At 39.1% G+C, this 22061-nt stretch overlaps 1 protein-coding gene and 1 long non-coding RNA gene across 2 annotated transcripts in view; one reads left to right on the forward strand and one right to left on the reverse strand.

Annotated features, from left to right (window-relative positions):
- The window catches only part of ACTN2 (actinin alpha 2), an 86681-nt gene that overhangs the window by 39273 nt on the left and 25347 nt on the right, over positions 1–22061 (forward strand). The window contains exons 4-12 of the mRNA XM_043511413.1: positions 2558–2644; positions 3624–3711; positions 4977–5055; positions 9798–9879; positions 14468–14553; positions 15496–15588; positions 16991–17221; positions 18465–18612; positions 21720–21870. Coding sequence (XP_043367348.1) covers positions 2558–2644; positions 3624–3711; positions 4977–5055; positions 9798–9879; positions 14468–14553; positions 15496–15588; positions 16991–17221; positions 18465–18612; positions 21720–21870 — 1045 coding nt within the window. The remainder of the gene's footprint in view (positions 1–2557; positions 2645–3623; positions 3712–4976; positions 5056–9797; positions 9880–14467; positions 14554–15495; positions 15589–16990; positions 17222–18464; positions 18613–21719; positions 21871–22061) is intronic.
- LOC122459424 overlaps positions 18610–22061 on the reverse strand; it is a 33117-nt gene continuing 29665 nt past the window's right edge. Inside the window, exon 6 of the long non-coding RNA XR_006280124.1 lies at positions 18610–18744. This is a non-coding gene — a long non-coding RNA (uncharacterized LOC122459424). The remainder of the gene's footprint in view (positions 18745–22061) is intronic.

A 22061-nucleotide genomic window follows, 5' to 3' on the forward strand; every position in this document is an offset into this window, starting at 1 on the left:
TACTCTGAAACCTATATTTGCAGTGTAGCTGTTATGAAATAATCACACAGGCCCAGATCCACAAAATTGTTTATAGACTCCTGACTTCTATTGGTTTCAATGGAAGTTAGGAGCCTAAATACTTTTGCAGATCTGGGATGCAGTGATTATGCAGGTTTCAGAGTAGCAGCCGTGTTAGTCTGTATTCGCAAAAAGAAAAGGAGTACTTGTGGCACCTTAGAGACTAACAAATTTATTAGAGCATAAGCTTTCGTGAGCTACAGCTCACTTCATCGGATTTCCAAATGCATCCGATGAAGTGAGCTGTAGCTCACGAAAGCTTATGCTCTAATAAATTTGTTAGTCTCTAAGGTGCCACAAGTACTCCTTTTCTTTCAGTGATTATGCAAATACACTAATTGGCTGACAATCAGCATGCCCCATGAGTATTGCAATCCAGATATTGTACAGTTTGAGAAATGACTGTATAGTGATTAATACATCAACATCCACAACCAATCAAAGTGCAAGGAAATGCGTATGTGAGGAAAAAACAACTGAGAAATGCATCAGTTACGATTCAATCGCCTCTGATTGATAAAGAAAGTTCAGTTTTGGTATAATTCATGGTAAACTTCAGGAGGGCCGTGATCCTCCAGGGCCTATACAACGGTGGTAGCAGTGGCACATTGAGTCCTGAGAAGAGGGATGTAAATCTTGGAAAAATTAGTTGGAACCCCCTAAGAGTGAAGAGGAAAAATAAAAAAACAGTTATCTTTTTAACTCTGATTATTGAACTATAAAAATAAATGTTACAGTGCAGGGGCACCAGAACAGGGGAATCTAGGGGCCCAGGGCCTCCCCACTTTTAAAAGTGGGAGGGCTGTGCTCTTTCACTTTTTACTGGCCGTAAGGGCGAGGGATGCGGGGGAGGGGTCGGAGAGGAGTGAGCAGAGGGCGGGGCCTCCAGGAGAAGGGATGGCACAAGACTGGGGCCTTGGTTTGGGTGCTGGTGATCCCCCCACTATTAAGGACCTTCTGCTGCTCCTGTTACAATGTCACTGTGCTGGGGTTTACCTTGGGAGTTACTTCCACAAACCACATGGAAAGAGGGAGAAAATCCTGATTGGGTTGCAAATTTTGTTGTGGGTCAGCTCAAATAGTATTGGTGTCTTGAATCACTTTCAAACCACAGGGATAAAAAACATCATTCAAATTACTTATGTGCATGCGGGCATTGCCAGTATATATTTTGAAGAATATGACTTAAAAGATAGCTGAACGTTTATCATCAGTAACACATCAGTGTACATATACAAAGTACTTTTAAAAAAATTCCTTATAACTTGGCCAAATCAAATTCAATTTTCATCAGACAACCAAAAAGTGCACATGTAACCTATGGCCAAGTTTTCAAGCTTTCATTGTTCTCAATGGGCGCTGCTGGCTGTTGACCAGTTTTGAAAATCTGACCCTACCTAAGGACAGTGGGTAAAATTTTCAAACCTGTCTAAAGCTTAGGAGTTGAAGTCCCATTTTTGGAAGGGACTTAGGCACTAGGGCGCCTAAGTCTTTTTGAAAAATCAGTGGAACTTAGGCTCCAAAATGCCAAAGTCATGTTTGAAAATGGAACTTCGGCTCCTAAGTCATTTAGGCACTTAAAAAAATTTACCCCCCTCTCTAAGTCAGATTTTAAGTTTGTACACCACTAATGCATGAGAGCTGTTAAAAAATTGCAAAAAATTGTTTGTTCACTTGCTTTGTATTTGAAAACAGCAAGACTGATTTTGCTCAAACTTTAGTACTTATCTACCTCGATAGCTATTCTGGAATAGCTATTCCTGATTAACTCCATGTGTGGATGCTCTTATTCTGGAGTAAGAGTGCAGAATAAGGCCTTGTCTACACTACTGCGGTAAGTTGACCCAAGTTATGCTACTCCAGTTACGTGAATAATGTAGAATGCAGTGTAGCTTAGGTCAATTATGTCTACACCATTCTGCGTCAATGGAAGACACTATCCCGTCAACTTACCTTACTCTTTTCTTTCCGGTGGAGTACTGGAGTCGACTGGAGAGCGCTCTGCTATCAATTTAGCGGGTCTTCACTAGACTCGCTAAATCGACACCTTTGCAGCAGCGTCGATCTATGGATAGGTGTAGACACATGGCCTAAGAGTGTGAACACATGGAGTTAATCGGGAACAGTTAATCCTCTTTAAATTCACACACTAATTTATTCCAGATTAATTTTTAAGTGTAGACAAGCCTTTAGAGAAATATTTTTTTCTTAGGTAGAGACTAAACAGAGAAAAGTCAGTCTGAATGGCGAAAGTTTGAGAAAATCAGAATCAATTGAACAAAGCACTTTAGTATGGAAATGGTGACCTTAGCTGTAAATAATTTTCAAGCCTAATTAGCCTGAGCAGAACCATGAGCTTGTTGAAAAACCAACTAGAAGAAATTCTTTGTAGGTTAAGAATTACGAAACTTGAAGTATAACAGATGTGCAGGATGAAAGTAAGAAGACACATTGCAAACTGTACTTTGTGAATTCTGGTTTCCTTTTTTTACCCTAGAAATTGTTGATGGCAATGTGAAAATGACCCTGGGTATGATATGGACCATCATCCTTCGCTTTGCTATTCAGGACATTTCAGTAGAAGGTAAGAATATACCCCTGGCTATCTTAAAATAGTTAGGGCAAAGCATGTCAACTTGAGTTGACGTTAAAATTAAGTAAAAAATCTGTTTTTGTCAGATCGCTGGATCACTGTGTAGTGGTGCAACATCTGATTTACAAGATTGTTTGTCTGCCTGAGTTTGCTGATCTGCTAGCTTCCATATGCAACCCAGGCCTGGTCTACACTACAGTGTTAGGTTGAATTCTGCTGTTTCCACACATCAAGCCATAGCTTAATCTTTGCCTCTTCACTGTACACTTTTGCCAACTCTCTGAATTTCCTGCTTTCTGGAGCAAGCATCCTGTATCTGTCCACTTCTCCACCTCTTTGCAAATCTGATCTGAGTACATATGTTTTTTTCCTTCTCTGTACCTCTTAATTTCTTCTACTGCTTTAGTGTTTTTTTGTTTTGTTTTACTGTCCCTTGGTAATTGTATTCTACTCTGGAAGGTGTCTTGCAGTTTGTATGAAGGACATTTTCATGTGTTGGCTGTACTGTATTGTTGGTCAAATGCCTCTCTACTTAAGTCAGTTTTAAATTGTGAAAAATGTCACTGACAATTCTAGAAACTAATCTCTAGTTTCCACAGAAAGGATGTAATGTATAAGCAGTGGCAGTGCAGGCTTCCCACACTGCCCTGCCAGGAGTGTCATGATAGACCTGGAGGAACCACCTCTAGTGTTGAGATGAAGTTCAGTCTCCAGGGTCTATTTAGTCCTTGATTTATGTGTTGAGACTGCCAACAAGGGGGCCAGTTGTGGTGGTAGTGGTAATTTTGTGACATTGACAGCTGACCCCGGGGAAACGAACTGAGACCATCAACATCTATTGCACAGCCCCCTCTCCTCCCCCAAGCAGATGGTAACAAGTTCCAGCTTGTGAATGTTATTTAAAATAATAGGGAGTAGTCTACCTGAGCTCCTTTTCATTCTTTCTTTTTTTCTCTGATGTCCTTAACAGAGACATCAGCCAAAGAAGGTCTGCTGCTGTGGTGTCAAAGGAAAACTGCTCCTTATAGAAATGTGAACATTCAGAACTTCCATCTTAGGTAAGATCACATTATTTCAAGGGATAAAATACAAGTGTTTTGTATCAGATTCTGCTCCCAGTTATGTACATGTAACTAAGAGCATAATTTGGCCCTTAATGTTTAAACTGGTGTATACTGGCTCATTCAATGTATGGGGAAAAAAGTTTTTACTGGCAGAACCCTGGTGTAAGTTCAAGTTTATATTCAAAGTATAGATTATGCTATCTTCAATTCATGGTTTACAGAGTATGTTCCAGACTATTTTATTATTGCATGTATCTTCGGGTAGGGAAAATGTTTTCTTAAAATAACAGATGCTTATATTGATTGAATTTTACCTTTTGGATGACAGAAGTTTTGATGTGTAACACTTGTATTGAATTGGGAATTTATCTTTGTCTGGGAATTTGCTTGTACATTTTGAAGTCAGGTTAACAGAACCTCTAAAAGCTTTTAGTATTACAAACGTCTTGTATATTATCCAATCCTACAAATTGCTATACACAAGCTGATCCTTGTGCCCATGCAGAGTCCAATTGGTCCACCAGAATGGAGTATCTTGCAGGAGCAGGGCTTATGTGTGTAAATTAGTTTTGACATGATCCCTAAATGGATGTAAGTGATGGCTCCATTATTGTCTCCAGGATCATTGTTAAAAGGTCTGATCCTGAGAAGTACTGAGCATCTGAAACTTCCACTGAAGACAGGGGGAAGTGCAGGTGCTCAGCAACATTCAGAATGAGACCCATAATACATAGAAAGTGTTTAAATAAATTAAGCTTTTTATTCTGTTGCTACTGTATGTTCTGTTGAGAAAAGCCCAGTTGTGGTGTTATAATTGCATGATATAAGTGACATTGAAAAAGACTCTTGTACAAGCATGTTCTGTTAGCTGAATCTTCAGGGGTTCATTTGTCCCTTGATATGCATGTGACCATAAATATATTGGAGGATTATGCACATGCATTGAAAGTAGAACCTATATCCTTTTGTGTCCTAGAGCATCACAGAAGCTAACCAGTTTCTACTCAGGACACATTTTACATAACATACACTGTGTAAAGACCCCTGTAGGGCAATCAGGAATATATGGATTATAGAAGAGTGAATACACAGTCTACTAACAGAACCACACAGTGAGGGTGGACCCATGAGATTTAATTATCTGGATGCAACATGGGCCTTCATGCATATAGCAAAACATTAAGCGAGGGTCAAACTGTCCAATGTAATGATTGTATTAACTTATTTTTCCATTTTATTTTCTATTGTTTGTTGTAAAGCTGGAAAGATGGCCTTGCACTCTGTGCACTTATCCACAGACACCGACCCGATCTTATTGACTACTCCAAGCTAAATAAGGTCATCAGTCTGGGTGACACAGCATGTTGATCTGCAGTGATCTGGTTCACTTCCTATTTGCTTAGCATGTTTCCTTAAGGATGAGCTGAGAAGTGCTTACTAACTTTGACTGGTTTGCCAGGCTCCTGACAAAACTCATTCTGAGGAAGAAGGACACTCCCTCCTCTTCCTGCCCCCTTCCACCTCCCTCTGCCCCACTTCAGCAGCTAACATTACATACACTTGGCCTGATTCTCCACTGCTTTGCATCTTGGGAACTCATTTATACCCGTGCAAAGTGGGTGTAAAATTCTGATAAAACCGAATTCCCCACTCATGCTGGTGGTAGTGTTTACACCCACTTTGCATTGGTGTAAATGTAAGTGCAAAGCAGTAGAGAAGAGGTTCTCAGCCTTTTTTTTTTTCTGAGCCTCCTCCCAACATGCTAGAAAAACTCCATGGCCCACCTTTGCCACAACAACTGTTTTTCTGCATATAAAAGCCAGGGCCAGCATTAGGGGGTAGCAAGCAGGGCAATTGCCAGGGGCCCCATGCCACCCGGGGTCCTGCAAAGCTAATTTGCTCTGCCCCTGGGTATGGGTAATAAATTACCTATAGCAGGAAATAACAAGACTTACAAATTAAAGTTCACAAAGAAAATATTAAATTCTTGTTACTTTGTTTTTAACAAAATTCCACCAATGACCCCTACAAGCATAAACCCAATAGTGCCCTAACATCACTAGGTTACAGAACAAGAGGAGTATGTTATTCTCAAAATGGGTCTGATCATAGCAGAACAGAGGGAACAAATGGGGCCTGATTGTGTTACTGTTGAAATTGGTGGCTTTACTAGTTTAGAAAGTCTTCAAAAGAAAAAACATTAAAAATCTCATCTATCGGGGTCATGAATAACTATTTTAGGGGGTGTGAAGATGAGGGGCAAGCACATGCCTCAGATTTGCCAAATTGTAACAGATGAACAATGCTAGAAAAGAAAGAGGAATACAGTCGTTTCATCCCAGTTTGGGGGATTTACAATTAATTTCCTGTGCTCTAAAATGAGAATACAGCTAGAAGTCTCCTTCAGTGCCAGCCAGGGAGAAGACTTCATGGGCATATATGCAATGCTCCAAAAGATCCATGACATGTTTGCGGCTGGCCCGGATCAGCTGGTTTGGACTGCAGGGCTAAAAATTACAGTGTTAGCCCCGCAACCTGAGCCCTGAGAGCCCAAGTCAATTTACCCAGGCTCTGAGACTTGGTGTAGTGGATTCTTTACTGCAGTGTAAACATACCCCATCATTGTCTTAACTTGCTAGATGCTACCAAACATTTCTCATTTGTGAAAGAGACTGTTAAGTCATAGATTGGATTCTTCATTCCCTGCTCCCCATAGTAAATAGATTCTACAAAGGAATTGACTTCTTTGAAGAAAAAAAGAACTAAAATGAAATGATTTATAAAGCTGGTTCTGTTTTATAAATATTAAAAAGTTATGCGGGGGCCTGCAAGGCACATAATAATAAATAGTCAATTGATTTATAATGCTAACTGAAACTCAAAGTATTAATCTGAACACTAAGGCATTTGGAAAGTATTAATTTTGAGCTCAGTCCTACTCTTCTTACTTAGGTGAGTAAGAGGAGCAGGATTTGGCATTTCATCTTACTTGTGGTTAATGATTTTCAACAGCAGTTTGTCCCCCTAATTGTTCTTTACACTGCTCCTAAAACAATTCTATCCCAATTACAAATCTAAACCAAAATGTCAAAATTGCCAGCCAGCACCAGCATGGTCTCCAGTTTTATGCACACCCCTTTTTCTTTTTTTTACCTACTAGGTAAACAGACAACCTGTTTGTGCATTTAAAAGTACTTATGCATAACAGATGCTAACTTTCTGGAAGGCCTGCTGAAACCTTGACCACAGTGTACAAAACTTCCATAGTAAAACCATTTTATTTTTGTATGTGCGGTGGGAAGATAGAACAGAACTCAAACAAATGTGCCTTGATGAGACTGCCGTGTCAATCATGTGCAGAAAGATCCTAACATTGGGCTTGTTTCCTTTCCTGGCTGTGTTTGACTGGCTACTTGTTTTGAGTGTCTTAACAACTGTCTTGGTGTTTTTTCTTTTGGTATGATATTTGTTTCTCCTGCATGCCTTCTTTTCTTTTCTCATCTGTGCAACTTGTATGGACTTCTTGTAGCTGGAAGGATGGCCTTGCTCTCAGTGCCCTTATCCATAGACACAGGCCTGATCTTCTTGACTATGACAAGTTAGATGAGGTATTTCTGTAGCCGCAACAGAGATTTTTAACTACTGTGGCTTGTAGCTTTATTTTACGGTATGGGTGATGGATATCTCCCAGCATCTCAGGATTCACTATAATTTTAAACAAATCTTCTCCCAAATCTTCAGAGCTTTGATCAATCATTGATTTTACAATGAACATACCAATGGAGGGTGTCTATCACTCATCTATAAGAAAAGTATCTTAAATTAGTCAATAGGTTTCACTTAGATTTAGTCTAGTTTTTATATATATTTCATATCTGTAACATAGTTTTTGTACATGCCATTAACCCATGTTGTATATACATGGTGTTGCATGTACATAAATATATATATCCACAAATAAAGTTCCATAGATTTTAAATATTGGCCAAATTTTAAATGCCTTTTAATTGAAATGATGCAGCTGATATAACCTACTATATGAAATACATTTGATAGTAAAGGTAGAAAATGCAGCTATTGTATATAATATACAAATGAGCCAAAATCTTTAGGCCAGGCAAAAGCCTTCATAACATATAATTTTTCAAATTGAGTGATTAGTATAATATATATTTGCTCGAAAGAGGTACCACTGGGAACTCTACTTACGTTTTGGAAACACATGCATAATATGCAGAAAATTAAATACTTCATACTCGGAAGATGCGTCAAGTACAGACTTCTTCGAAACTTGGAATAATCACTGTGAGTTAAATCTCACTATTTTCACTGATGTAACCAAAAAAAAAAAAAAGCCCACTTGAGACATCAGGACCCCTCTCTTGGATAGCAGTTCTATCCCAGCGCAAGACCCAGATGCTGCCTGCAAGGAACAGAATCTATCTACTGGGAGAACCTGTGTCTCTTCTAAAGACAAGGTCTTCCACCAGTAATGGCATTTTCAGAAACCAAGACCTCTCACAAAGAGTGTTTTCACCCTAATATGAAATACCAAGGGTATGTCTACAAATAAAACCTGCAGCACTGAGTTACAGAGGCTGGGTCAATTGACTTGGTCTCACAGGGCTTAGGCAGCAGGGCTAAAATAGACATTCCTGCTTGGGCTGGAGCCAGGGCTCTGAAGGTGAGGGGGAGGGTCTCAGAGCCCATGCTCCAGCCCACGTGGGAACATCTAGACTTCTATTTTTAGCCCCGCAGTCAGAGCCCCATTAACCCGAGTCAATTGATCCAGGTTCTGAGACTTGGTGCCACCAGTTTTTCTTTGCAGTGTAGACATACCCTAAGACTCCAATATGAGATATCAAGGCAGCCTAAGGAGCATATTCCCCTGCCTAATTTGAGACACTAATCCCAACAGTAATCATACCCTATAATTTGAGACATTGAACGTATACTTCTGATTTGGGGTTCACTTATTGTTCCTCTTCCTTTTTCTTCAAAAAACAAAAAGGAAACCATTGGCTTGATCCATAGGAGCTGTAGGTTCTCAGCACCTCTGAAAGCCATGTTATATGTACATGCACAATAAAAACAAGTCACATCCAAACCAAGATCTAAAGGTGTTACTCATTCTGAACAGTAGTTTATATTTCAGTAGGTTCCTATGCTTGAAGCGGCTTCTCTGTGCATTTCTGAAACTAGTTGTTCTTGTTTTTCTGTGCTTGTTCATCATTATATGTGAGCTTGACCAGTAGTCAGCTTATGAGCTTGCTAGAATTCACGTCTCTGTGCTATTCTGCATATATATATGTTGGATTTTCATCATAGTATATGTGTACATTGAATACATAATGTTTGTGTCCCTGCAGAACAAATTAACAATGGATACCTAATCGTATCGCATAGCTTATTAATGTTTTCTCTTTAAAAGATATAGATTATATATATATGTATTATTTATATATATATATATATATATATATATATATATATATATACGTGCATGTGTACACACGCACAGACTCACTCACTCACTCTATATCAGGGGTTCTCAAACTTCATTGCATTGTGACCCCCTTCTGACAACAAAAATTACTACATGACCCCAGGAGGGGGGACCAAAGCCTGAATCTGCCTATACCCCACCACCACAGGTAGGTGTGGGCAAAGCCCAAGTCCCACTGCCCTGGGCAGGGGATGGGGGGTGGGAAAGCCATAGACCCAGGGCTTCAGCCAAGGCAGGGGGTCTGTAACCTGAGCCCTGACGCTTTGGCCCTGGGCAGTGGGATTCGGTCTTCAGCTTCAGCCCCAGGCCCCAGTAAGTCTAAGCCAGCCCTGGCATCCCCATTAAAATGGGGTCCTGACCCACTTTGGGGTCCCAACCCACAGTTTGAGAACTGCTGCTCTATATCTATGAGCTCAGCTTTTTGGAAAACACTAATTATGACTCATTTCCAGTGAGGAAAATCTATATCTTGGATCAGGCGGAATAACCTTCAATATACATACTGTGTATATTTCTTCTTGCTATGAGAAAAATGTCTGGTGTTTAACTGGTTCTCATTTTTGCTTTCATGCAGGATGATCCTCTAAGAAATATTAACCTTGCAATGGAAATTGCAGAAAAACATCTGGATATTCCTAAAATGCTGGATGCAGAAGGTGGGAGCTAAAATTTATTATGTAGCTTGAATAAGAAGTAGGCAGCAAAATCTGTCACCTTGTACATACATTTTTTTCAAGAATGCTTATACATGAATCATCACAATGATGCCTCTTTATTATGGTTCCTTTTCAAATTATTCCTCCTTTTTTATTTCTTGTGTGCTGGAGAATTTCATATTTTTTTGTTTAATTAAATATTATTTATTATTTGTATTGCAGTAGCACTGAGGGTCCCAATCATAGATCAGGACCCCATTGTGCTAGGAGCTATATAAACAGAACAAAAAGACAGTCTCTGCCCCAAAGAGCTTAAAATCTACCTGTAACACAAGATGGTGCACAGATGTTAACAGTATAAAAACACATGAACATTGTATACTGCTGAAATCAAGATTTTAAAAAGAGAACTACAGCTAATATAGTCCTTCCCAAATATACAGCTGGTAACATGTGCCACCTATTCTGGAAGCTGAAGTTGAGGAATTACTGTTTAAAAAAACAACCACAAAAAACCTGTATTTGTATTTTTTCCAAATGATCAGTTTTAATGATTAGTCCCATATTTGAGCCCTTTAAAAAGATTTCAGAGTCTTTCTATAAATAATATGTTAAAGTAACTCTTGGAGCTAACTAATGCTCTGTAGTTTGGGCATGCATGGAGCTAAAGTATGAAAATTTGCTACTTTAAATCTATTAATTCTGATCTGGTATCTTGTCTGTTGACTGGTCTCAAAGGGTAGAATGTTCCCAAGCACTCAGTCTTAACCTGCCTGGTCCAATTGAAATAAATGGCAATAGAGTTAGTACTGGGTGCTTTTGAAAACCCCACCCAAATAACTCAGTGGTTTCTAGCATTGATTTCATGCTTCAAAATTCATTCTCTCTTTGTTCCTGGAAATCTGAGTCCTGTTTTAAGCAACATCTTGTCCTTCTGACTGTAAACTAAGATGGAGGGTAATTGTTCAACACATCTACTATCTCCTTATTCATAGATATGAATGTCCATTACGATTTTCCTTTTTGTTCAGCTTCCTTAAATATTGTATTCCATATCCTGCCATTTTACACCTTAAAAGAAAAAAGACGCTTTAATAGAATCATCATTAATATGTGAAATCATCCAAATATGTGCTGTCAGCTTTTATTTCAATTTTCAGATTCTTTTAATATATCCTTTTCAAAAGTTCGTTCTTAACCCCTGTAAAATAAAAGAAACTGATGCTGAAGTATGAAATATATTGGTTATTATGATATAAAATCCACAGCTAACTTTAGAAATTTTATCTGCTTTCCCTGGTCATCTCCCCAATCCTACTCCAGCTGCATGTGAAATGGGCATTTTTGCATTGGTGCTAATGCCATTCAAAAAGCCTCTTCACTGATAATCAGTATGAAGTACTTGGTCACTTTCTATCTTCATCTGTTGCAGAGTGTTAAAGGGAGCATCATTGTCAATGTGCCCAAACTTCAGTCATATCCTGTCATTTTAGTTATTTCCTCCCATAATGATGAAAAACCCATCAGCCTTCCAAAATAAGGGACTGAACTCTGTTATGATTTATGTTGAGGTTAACTGAAAATAGAATCTGGCTCAAAGGCTTCAAAACTGTTAAAAATCAAAGCTTTTCTGAGTGCTAGCACGTGTATTCCTGTTTTGCAGGTTTCGGATACAGATCAATACTCTGATATGTGAGAACGTAGAGCAGGGCAGGCAGAATATAGGGACACTGTTTTAATGTGCTTCACATGCACTTCTTACTAGGCCAAACTCTACTTACATTCACACATGGTTAATTCTGGAGTAAGTATAGTGACTTAAATGAAGTTACTCTGGATTTATGTAAGTGTAAATGAAAGCAGAATTGATCCCAGGAGGTCTGCATCTGCCAGCCTTCCCCAATAGCTCTTGAAAATTGGGTCTTGTACAAAACAGTGCAATATGGCAATGCTATTTCTGTACATCCTTGATATTCAGATATTTTTAACATTTCAATTGAGAAATTTATAATTCCTTCATTTATTGATTCCTAAAGTCTGATCAGCATTGATATGAGTGAATGAAAGCAAGCGGAATGACCTTGTTTTTTTTTTTTTAAAAATCCTTGCAGCATGTGAGGTGGAATCATCATCAGATGGAAGTATATTGCCATTAAACTATCTGAGCAGTTAACCTTCTTCTTTCTACACAGATGTAGTAAACACTGCCAGCCCTGATGAAAGAGCCATTATGACTTATGTTTCCTGTTACTACCATGCATTTGCTGGTGCTCAGAAGGTGAGGTTGTAAAAGATGGATCAGATCTCACCCTTCACCTTCTGTGGGGTTTTTTTAGCGGTTTTTCTCTTCTGATCTTTCCCCCCGCTAGTTACTAGAGGAGCATCCTAGAGCTGGGCAAGACCTTGTTTCCTAATTTTCTCTCTGCACTCCTGTCTCTGTATAGTCAATAGAAGTTTAGCCATTTGTTTGTTCTCCAGAAATATATTTTTCTGTCTCACTATTCTGTATCTTTACTAGTAATATCAAGTAGGATCTCAACAGTTGGTTACTGAACTGGATAGCAGACATACTTCCCTCTTTTTGAAACCTCTGTGCATTGACTTGAATCAACATTTAAAGAGCAAGATGAAAATAACAAACTCACATGGAAAAAAGAGATCCCAACAGCAGTCATATTATCTCCGCCACCATGCCAGAGACCCTGGATATTATTCATGCTGTAAATGTAAAAAATATAGCAGAATCTCAGAAAATATACCCAAGTTTTGTTTCCAGGATTTTTTTTAAGTGTTAGCATTTTAATGTATGTACAAATGCACAGCAGCATAAGACATTTATTATATGTGATGCAGACACAAATATCATATACAGACATCTAGGTAGAAATCTGGAATTGTATCTCAGCAAATAGAAGCAAAAAATAAATACTGTAGAATCTCAGATTTCAGAGTAGCCGTGTTAGTCTTTATCAGCAAAAACAACAAGGAGGCCTTGTGGCACCTTAGAGACTAACAAATTTATTTGGGCATAAGCTTTTGTGGGCTAAAATTCACTTCATCAGATGCATGGAGTGGAACATACAGTAGGGAGGTATAAATACACAGCATATGAAAAGATGGGAGTTGCCTTACCAAGTGGGGAGTCAGTGCTAATGAGCCAATTCAATTCAAGTGGAAGTGGGCTATTCTCAACAATTGACAAGAGGGAGTGGAATCAGTTTTGTAGTGCAAATGAGGCCAAGTAAACAAGGTGGCCCATTTCAAACAGTTGAGTTACAAACACCAGAGTTACAAACTGACCAGTCAATCACACACCTCATTTGGAACTGGAAGTACGCAATCAGACAGCAGAAACAAAAAATCAAAAATCAAATACTGTACAGTACAGTACTGTGTTAAATGTAAACTACTAAAAAATAAAGGGAAATTTTTTAAAAAAATATTTGATGAGGTAAGGAAACTATTTCTGTGTTTGTTTCATTCCAATTAAGATGGTTAAAAGCAGTATTTTTCTTCTGCATAGTAAAGTTTCAAAGCTGTATTAAGTCAATGTTCAGTTGTAAACTTTTGAAAGAACCACCATAACGATTTTTTCAGTTATGACTATTTCAGAGTTACGAACATCCTCCATTCCCAAGGTGTTCGTAACCCTGAGGTTCTACTGTAAAGAGAAACTCAGAATTGGACACAGTTCAAGTGTCACTAATAGGAAAATGCTCACTCTAGGGATACTGATATATAGTATTTATTAAATAGCTAACAGATACTTTTGCAAACTTGAGTTACTCTTCTGTAGAGAGGTCCTTCCTACGTTAAAACAGCTAAAATTCCGTGAGTTATGTAGCCTGTCTTTTACATATCTAAGGGCTTGTCTACACTACTGCATGGGGTCGATTTAAGATACGCAACTTCAGCTACCTGAATAGCTTAGCTGAAGTCGACGTACTTAGATCTACTTACTGCAGTGTCTTCACTGTGGTAAGTTGACAGCTGACGAACTCCTGTCCACTCCACTTGCGCTTCTCGTTCTGGTGGAGTACCGGAGTCGACAGGAGAGCGCTCAGCGGTCGATTTATCGCATCTATACTAGATGCGATAAATTGACCCCCGCTGGATCGATCGCTGCCCGCCGATCTGGCGGGTAGTGTAGACAAGCCCTTAGTTGACAGGACAGATTTTAAATTGTTAAATTTGAGCCCAATCCTGCAGTCTTTACTGTTGTGAGTAATCCTTATGCATGCAGGTGGTCTCACTGAAGTTAATGGGCTTACTCCTGTGAGTTACAGTGCATGAATAAGGATGCAAGATGCAGCCTTCTGCAAAGAAAAATAATTTCACTTCATTGTCCTGCAAGACCTCAGTTTGAGTTTCAGCATATTGATTTTTTTTTTCTGTCAGCACCAATAAATCTCACACACAGTTTATTCCAGCTTTGTCTCCACAGTACAGAGCTGTGTGCCAGCACCAGTTTAGCATACAGAAATCAAGGCAGGGTAACAACCATTTTGTGCTTCTCTTTGTTTAGCCTGTTTTCTACTCCTCTATTTTTTTTTGTTCTTTCCTTTCCTCCCCCCGCTTCCTTCTGTAGATATTGTGAACACTCCCAAACCTGATGAAAGAGCTATCATGACTTATGTTTCCTGCTTCTACCATGCTTTTGCTGGAGCAGAGCAGGTATTAATCAATGGTCCCTTTGAGTTGCTGTGCTTTTTGGTTGGTTGTTTCACATTTCCATGAGATTTTTTTCACCTGAATATAGAACTTTGTGGTTTTAATCAACATTCCCAGGTATTATTTGAATGTGAATGCTTTCTTTAACTAACTTCTGATCCTGATTCAGTTAAAAGCCCGATAGCAAATTGGATTTTTTTTTTTTGGTTCCAAAAGGCATTACCATTGACATCTCTATTTTGAGGGTCCTGGGTGGTTATAAAAGGCTATTTTCAGGAAAAGTAAGTTTAAAGAGACCTTGTTTTGCATATGGACCTCAGGCTGAGTTGATGCACAACTTTCCTTGCAGGAGCAGCTCTCAGGTGCACAATCAGAAAAAATATGCAATATTCAATTGGCCCGATTAGAATTACTCCAGGTTTACACTTGCATAGAAGAGCAGACTTTGACCAGTTGTGTACATTCTGGCTGTTATAAATGCAAATGACTTGTAGAAACTGTGTGAACTGGGCTCTTAATTTGCTTGGGTCTTCTCTTGCATGTTCCTAACAAACCTAATAGATTTATAGTATGGTTTTTTTAACCTAATACCATAACCTGAACAATAGTCTAAATCACTTACAAAGTAAAGATTTATTAAATGACCCTAACATTAGTGTGAAACTACCTCCTATATAATAAGGCTTTAACATTTAACAGAATGAATTCTGTGTTGATTTATACTCTATGCAGCACACTGAAGTTAGTAGAGTTTTACAGGGAGACTCTCTGCAGAATTTGTCCAATGACTCGGAGAAGGGCGAACTTACATATGAGTCATGAGCACTAACCAACAGTGATAAGAGCAATTTTTATTTTCAGCAGTCACATTCAGCTTACTCAAAGTTTGTATTTGCTTGTGAACATGATGACAGCTATGTCCTGTTTGTTTTCTGTATTTTACAGGCTGAGACTGCAGCTAACAGGATATGTAAAGTGCTTGCTGTGAATCAAGAAAATGAAAAGTTGATGGAAGACTATGAAAGGCTAGCAAGTGAGGTAAAGGCTAGCAAGTGATGATGATAAATTCAGTGCATTATTTACAATGAAAACAGAGCAAAATTAAAGTCACATACAGCTGACAGTCATCTTTATCAGAGGGGAAGGATGATTCAGTGTTTGGAGCATTCGCTTAGAACTTGGAGGAGCCAGGCTTAATTCCCTGCTCCATTCCTGAGTGACATCGAACAAGTCACATAGACTCTCTCTGCCTCAGTTCCTCATCTGGAAATTGAGGATAATAGCACAGGGATGTTGTGAGGACAGACATAGTAGGAATTGTGAGGCATTCAGATATTGCAGTAATGGAGGCCATCTAAATACCGGAGAGAGAGATCTTTGAGGGTTTATATATTATAACCGCTTGCACAAATAAGGAATCTTAAATTCACTTACTGTTTTCCATAATTCTAGTTTAAAAAAAGTTTCTTTCCCCTCAGCCAAAAATAGCAACGTGATAGATAAATACAAACATATCTTTAAGTGATAAAAATAAGATGTTTAAGTATAAAGTGGTCCTCTAAGGATTTTATTTCAAACTGAAATATGAGGGTATAAAGTCTGAGGTATTTCACAGGTAGGCCAGAGAAAGATATTTTTCAAAGTGTATCATAATGCATCCCTGCATCTCTGGAAGGGCTGAGACTCAGGAGAACAGCGTTTTCAACTCTGCCACATGCTTTGTGTGGGATCTGAGGCAAGCCCCTCAGTTCCCCTTTTGGAAAAGGGGGATAATGATCCTTTGCTGGATAAATTCAATAATATTGTGAGGCTTTCAGAATCTGCAGTGAAATTACCTACCTAGAAAGAGAAACAGATTAAAACTGTGCCCTGAATTTGGAACATGAACTTTATCATATAAACCAGTGGTTCTCAAAGCTGGTCTGCCACTTGTTCAGGGAAAGCCCCTGGCACGCTGGACCGGTTTGTTTACCTGCCGCATCTGCAGGTTCGGCCGATCGCGGCTCCCACTGGCTTTGGTTCGCCACTCCAAGCCAATGGGGGCTGCAGGAAGGGCGGCCAGCGCATCCCTTGGCCTGCGCCGCTTCCCACAGCCCTCATTGGCCTGGATTTTAAAAGTAGCTTTGGGGTAACTCAGGTTTTGGGTACCCATCTTGAGATACCTTGAAGGGACCCAATTTTCAAAAAGCCAAGTGCTCAACACCTTCAGAAAATCAGGGCCCTTTAGGATGTCTCAAATTAGGCATAAATTGAGGTACCCAAAATTACTAGTCCTTTTTGAAAATCTTGTGCTTAGTTGTCACTAAGTCATTGACTTTGGCAATGACACTCTTGTTAAAGAAATGACACTGGAGTCTGTACATTCAGGATTATCGTTTCTTTTTTTTGGTTCCATTTTCCATTGCTTTGAGTTTTAATTGTTTGTGTGTGTATGTGATAGCTTTTAGAATGGATTCGTCGCACGATCCCTTGGCTGGAAGACAAAACGCCTGAAAAAACAATGCAGGCCATGCAGAAGAAGCTAGAGGACTTCCGAGACTACCGCCGCAAACACAAGCCTCCCAAAGTCCAGGAAAAATGTCAACTGGAGATCAATTTCAACACCTTGCAGACAAAACTGAGGATCAGCAATAGGCCAGCTTTCATGCCATCAGAGGGGAAAATGGTTTCAGTGAGTAAAATATGGGTCCAGTCTCTTTTCTCCTTTCACCTGAAATGCTCAGTAATATGTGAATAGATGGGATCCAATTACTATTCCAAAACATCTTCACTCATTTCAACTTGCAACATCTAGTTCTCGAATACCAGCAGTGCTAAATCAACAAGACTTATTTTATTCAGTACTTCATTCTAGGACCATTTCTCCCTACCCGGGGCCCTACCTCTTTTTAAGGCTGCCTCCAATTCAGTAATTCTTCTCCCGCCATGAGAGTGAGAGACAAATCCCCCTTTTGGAACATGATCAGTACTACTTTGTTGAAGGAGCTAAATTGTGTGATTCTGTTTGAAGCAAAGCTAGCATCGATTTCATTTGGAGTTTTCTTCAATGCAGGACTTCAGAATTTGGCCCAGGATTGGCTCTGGCACAGTTTCAGTACCCTTTTCAGCTTCAGTTTGCAGTAGATTGTTTTTAATCAAACAGAGCCTTATAATCTGTGAAGATAAACAATAGTTCCTCCAAATTAACTCTCAGCTCTTGATAAGAGTTTTGGAGTCATGAGCTTTGAGTGTTTTAGGTGTTGAATATAGCCAACAAATGTCTTTACTTGGCTGTAATCTTGTGTTTAAGCTGTTCAGGTTTTATAAACAGGCAGTACTGTTAGCTGAAAAATCTATCTGGCTCACAAAATATCATAGAGACTGGCAGTACTGGCTATAAATGGTGCATTTGCGCATCTGTAAAAGCTCAAAATATTCTGCAAAGACCACACAACAGGAATCAAGCTTTTTTTATTTGTCAGCCTTCTACATAGGCCAGAAAGCTTAGTGACTTTATATACCAGCGAAAGTGCACATTGGATTGCTTTTGCTATTAGTTGTTCCATCATTGTCAGCTTCTAAAGACCAAAACATTTTTATTTTGATAATGAATGCACAAAACAGTACACTTTAAGGATATTATAAATCACCATCATTGAAATTACAAGATATAAAATATGCATGGAGGCAGTGGATAGATAACTGCTTTGCATGGACAATAACATTTTGTACACATTGTTTCCATTTTGCACTCACCTACACACATTTTGTCTGGTGTAGTTTAGTGACTATTTCTGAAAAATTTGGACCTAAATTTCCATTTTTGGAGCAAGATTGTAAATTCTTGCAGAGTTCACAAATTTGGGCAAAGTCAGAGGAGATACAGAATAATGATTAAAATCTCATTCCCTTATTCATCCCCAAACTTCTCACAGGATATTGCTGGCGCTTGGCAGAGACTTGAACAAGCTGAGAAGGGCTATGAGGAATGGTTGCTGAATGAAATACGAAGACTGGAACGACTTGAACACCTGGCTGAGAAATTTAGACAGAAGGCTTCTACTCATGAAACCTGGGCATATGGTAAGCAGACCTTGCTTAAAGTATTTCAGGTAAATCTATCCAGCATTTTTGCGAAGATTGCATCATGGTTTTATTTGCATATCCAGGTCTTGTGACCAACCAGTCAGAGCTGCATTAAATCCAAGAAAGAATCTAGGTAAAAGGCAGATATCAGCAGAGTGTGATTTATTGAACAGCAGCAAAGACAAAAGCATGCTTCCACTTTAAGGATGACACATATAAATACAACCAGGATTTGTTCCAGCCAAGTCCCAAAACTAAAGTTATATTAAATTGTGGTTTCAGAGTAGCAGCCGTGTTAGTCTGTATTCGCAAAAAGAAAAGGAGTACTTGTGGCACCTTAGAGACTAACAAATTTATTAGAGCATAAGCTTTCGTGAGCTACAGCTCACTTCATCGGATGAGACTAACAAATTTATTAGAGCATAAGCTTTCGTGAGCTACAGCTCACTTCATCGGATGCATTTGCATCCGATGAAGTGAGCTGTAGCTCACGAAAGCTTATGCTCTAATAAATTTGTTAGTCTCTAAGGTGCCACAAGTACTCCATTAAATTGTGGCTTTCTTTAGCCAAGTTCAACAAGCAATGTCCTACAGTTTAGCTTACCTCCCCAGAATTTCAGGGAGAAGATGGGAATGAAAAACCTGGCTTTCTTTGATGTGGACACAGCAATGAAATGAGGACAGACACTTGCATGGAATTAAGTGGCAGGCCACAGCTTTTATTAAACTTTAGCATAGGGAACGGGTACTACTGCTAGTCCAACCACCGTAAGTTAGAACAGCTGAGGGGCTCCTCTTGCATACAGCACTGTGATAAGGTCTCTTTCAGGACCTTACCACAGTAGAGAATCTATGTAATGCAGCTCTACCGCACCATGCCCCTCACACTCCCACCACAGCCCCTGTGCTGGCCATTTCAAACCAGAGTCCAGCCCATAGTGAGCTTGTTAGAAGCACCCAAATCAGTAAATGGCTGCCAAATAAATGCCAAAAGTGAAGCTGTGATCATTCTGAAAGCCTCTTTACTGAGCATGTGCTACTCGGACCATGTGACATAGCTCTGACATGGGGAAATTACACATGACAGATACAGGAGAATATATAGCAAGAGAAATAATGGTCCCCTGTGGCCTTAAAATCTAGGAAATAGTATGTGGTGAACTGAAGCTAAAGTGGCTGTCTTCGAATTCAGTTGTCTCTCCTAATGGTAAGAGTTCCTGATGAGTGAGAGGTAATCTTTCAGTTTCTGATTTTATTTCATAGAATCATAGAATCATAGAATATCAGGGTTGGAAGGGACCCCAGAAGGTCATCTAGTCCAACCCCCTGCTCAAAGCAGGACCAAGTCCCAGTTAAATCATCCTAGCCAGGGCTTTGTCAAGCCTGACCTTAAAAACCTCTAAGGAAGGAGATTCTACCACCTCCCTAGGTAACGCATTCCAGTGTTTCACCACCCTCTTAGTGAAAAAGTTTTTCCTAATATCCAATCTAAACCTCCCCCATTGCAACTTGAATACTTGAATTTGCTTGCTTTTGTAATCTTTGGTAAATTTGGATAGGGTCATAAGGATTTGGCATTTTCTGTTTAAAAACCAAGAGTGTTTGAAAAGACTGCCACATATCTCAGCCTTTATGGAGGTTTTGGGCGGGAGGCCAAAGTGAATAATGGATTGAAGGCAGAATTTCAAAGAAGATAATGTATCGTTAACATAACTTACACTGAACATAGTGTTCTGATTGCTGACTACATAAACCAGGTCTTCACTAGAAAAGGTTTGCCAGTATAGCTATGCCAGCCACCCCGCCCAGTGCTGACATAAAATTGTTTTTGGCAATATAACGTATACCACTTCCCCGAGCAAAATAAGATATGCCAGCAAAAGGGTTTTTATGCTGGTATAACTGTATCTATAGTAGGGCCTCTTTTGATACAGAAATGTCTCAAAAAATTATACCCCTAGCCAACATTGCTATATTGGCAAAAGTTCTGAGTGTGGGTCAGAATTGTGTGAGGTTTGTGAGGGCATAATCATTGTTTTTCTTTCCACCCTTTTTTCCCTTGGTGGTTTTTAAAAAAGAAATTAAGCAAAATTATTGGCCTTTTTAGGGGAATGGTTGCGTTTGCCCCCATTCCTTTCTTCTTTGGTGTCCTTTCCTTACACTCTTTTTTTTCCCCTTCTATTCTCCTCCTCTTTCAACAGCAACAAGACCAAAAGTTTCAAAATCATACACGTCCACAGACAGTGAGAATAAATTGCAGTTCAGTGCTAGCTGTGAAAAAGGCCATTGAAGTGCTTGTCAGTACCTGAAAGAAACAGAACCAAAAAATAGAGTTTCCAGGCCTGCCTTAAACCATCACAAATAATGGTTCACTGAGCCAAGAATCCTACCAGCAACCTGGATGTTTCTGCTTTATTACATCTTTGTGTTTATAAATTACATGTTAACGAAGGGCCAGGTTTGAGAATCCCTTTACTCAGATTGGGAAGGAGTCACTCACCCAAGTAGTCCCACAGAAGTTAATAACTACTCGGTTAAGTAACTCTTCACCAGTGCAGGTGGGGAGTTGACAATCTGGTCGTATTCTGGAATGAGCCTGAATTACCTTGCTACTTATTCCATGTTATACAGCAATATGTCTGTGTGAAACAGGCTGATTCCCATGTGGAAAAATCCTTTAGAAATTAACAGAAAGTAATCTTTAGACAGGCTCATGAATGATTCCATAGAACATAATAGAGAATCACATCCCAGTTATAGAATTCTATAGGATTGTTTCAGCAACCTACAGAAAATATCTTAATATGTTCTACAGGTTTATAATATAAATGATTTATATATAATATTTATTATTTCACCCTATTAAATTTCATAGGACTTTTCCAGTGAGTTGTTAATAAAGGCTTTACATGAGGGGTGAAATCTTACCCCTATTGAAGTAAATCAATAGGAGTTTTGTCATTGATTTCAGTGGGGCCAGATTTCACACTGGGTATATGATACTGATCAAAGCACCACAAAGCTGGGCCCCAATTTAAATGATTGACTTGAGTGTAATTAATGAATTAGTAATGTATTACTGATATTTTTGTTTTTATTTTCAGGCAAAGAGCAGATCTTACTCCAGAAGGATTATGAATCTGCTTCTCTGACCGAAGTCCGTGCTATGTTGAGGAAACATGAAGCTTTTGAGAGTGACTTGGCTGCCCACCAGGACAGAGTAGAACAGATCGCAGCCATTGCCCAGGAGCTGAAGTATGTTCCATTTAGAGGCATGCAGCTGCTGACATTTAACTGATAAACTCTTTCCAATGAATTCAATAGTGTCATAGGTACAATGTAAGAATTCCACAGATAGCTTCGTAAGGATATTATCTGAGCTGGTCATTGACACCTTTCCTTTTTTTTTTTTTTTAGTTGAACTAAATATAGACGTGCAACTGAAT

Source organism: Dermochelys coriacea, chromosome 3 (genome assembly GCF_009764565.3).
Source record: "Dermochelys coriacea isolate rDerCor1 chromosome 3, rDerCor1.pri.v4, whole genome shotgun sequence".
Lineage (NCBI taxonomy): Eukaryota > Metazoa > Chordata > Testudines > Dermochelyidae > Dermochelys > Dermochelys coriacea.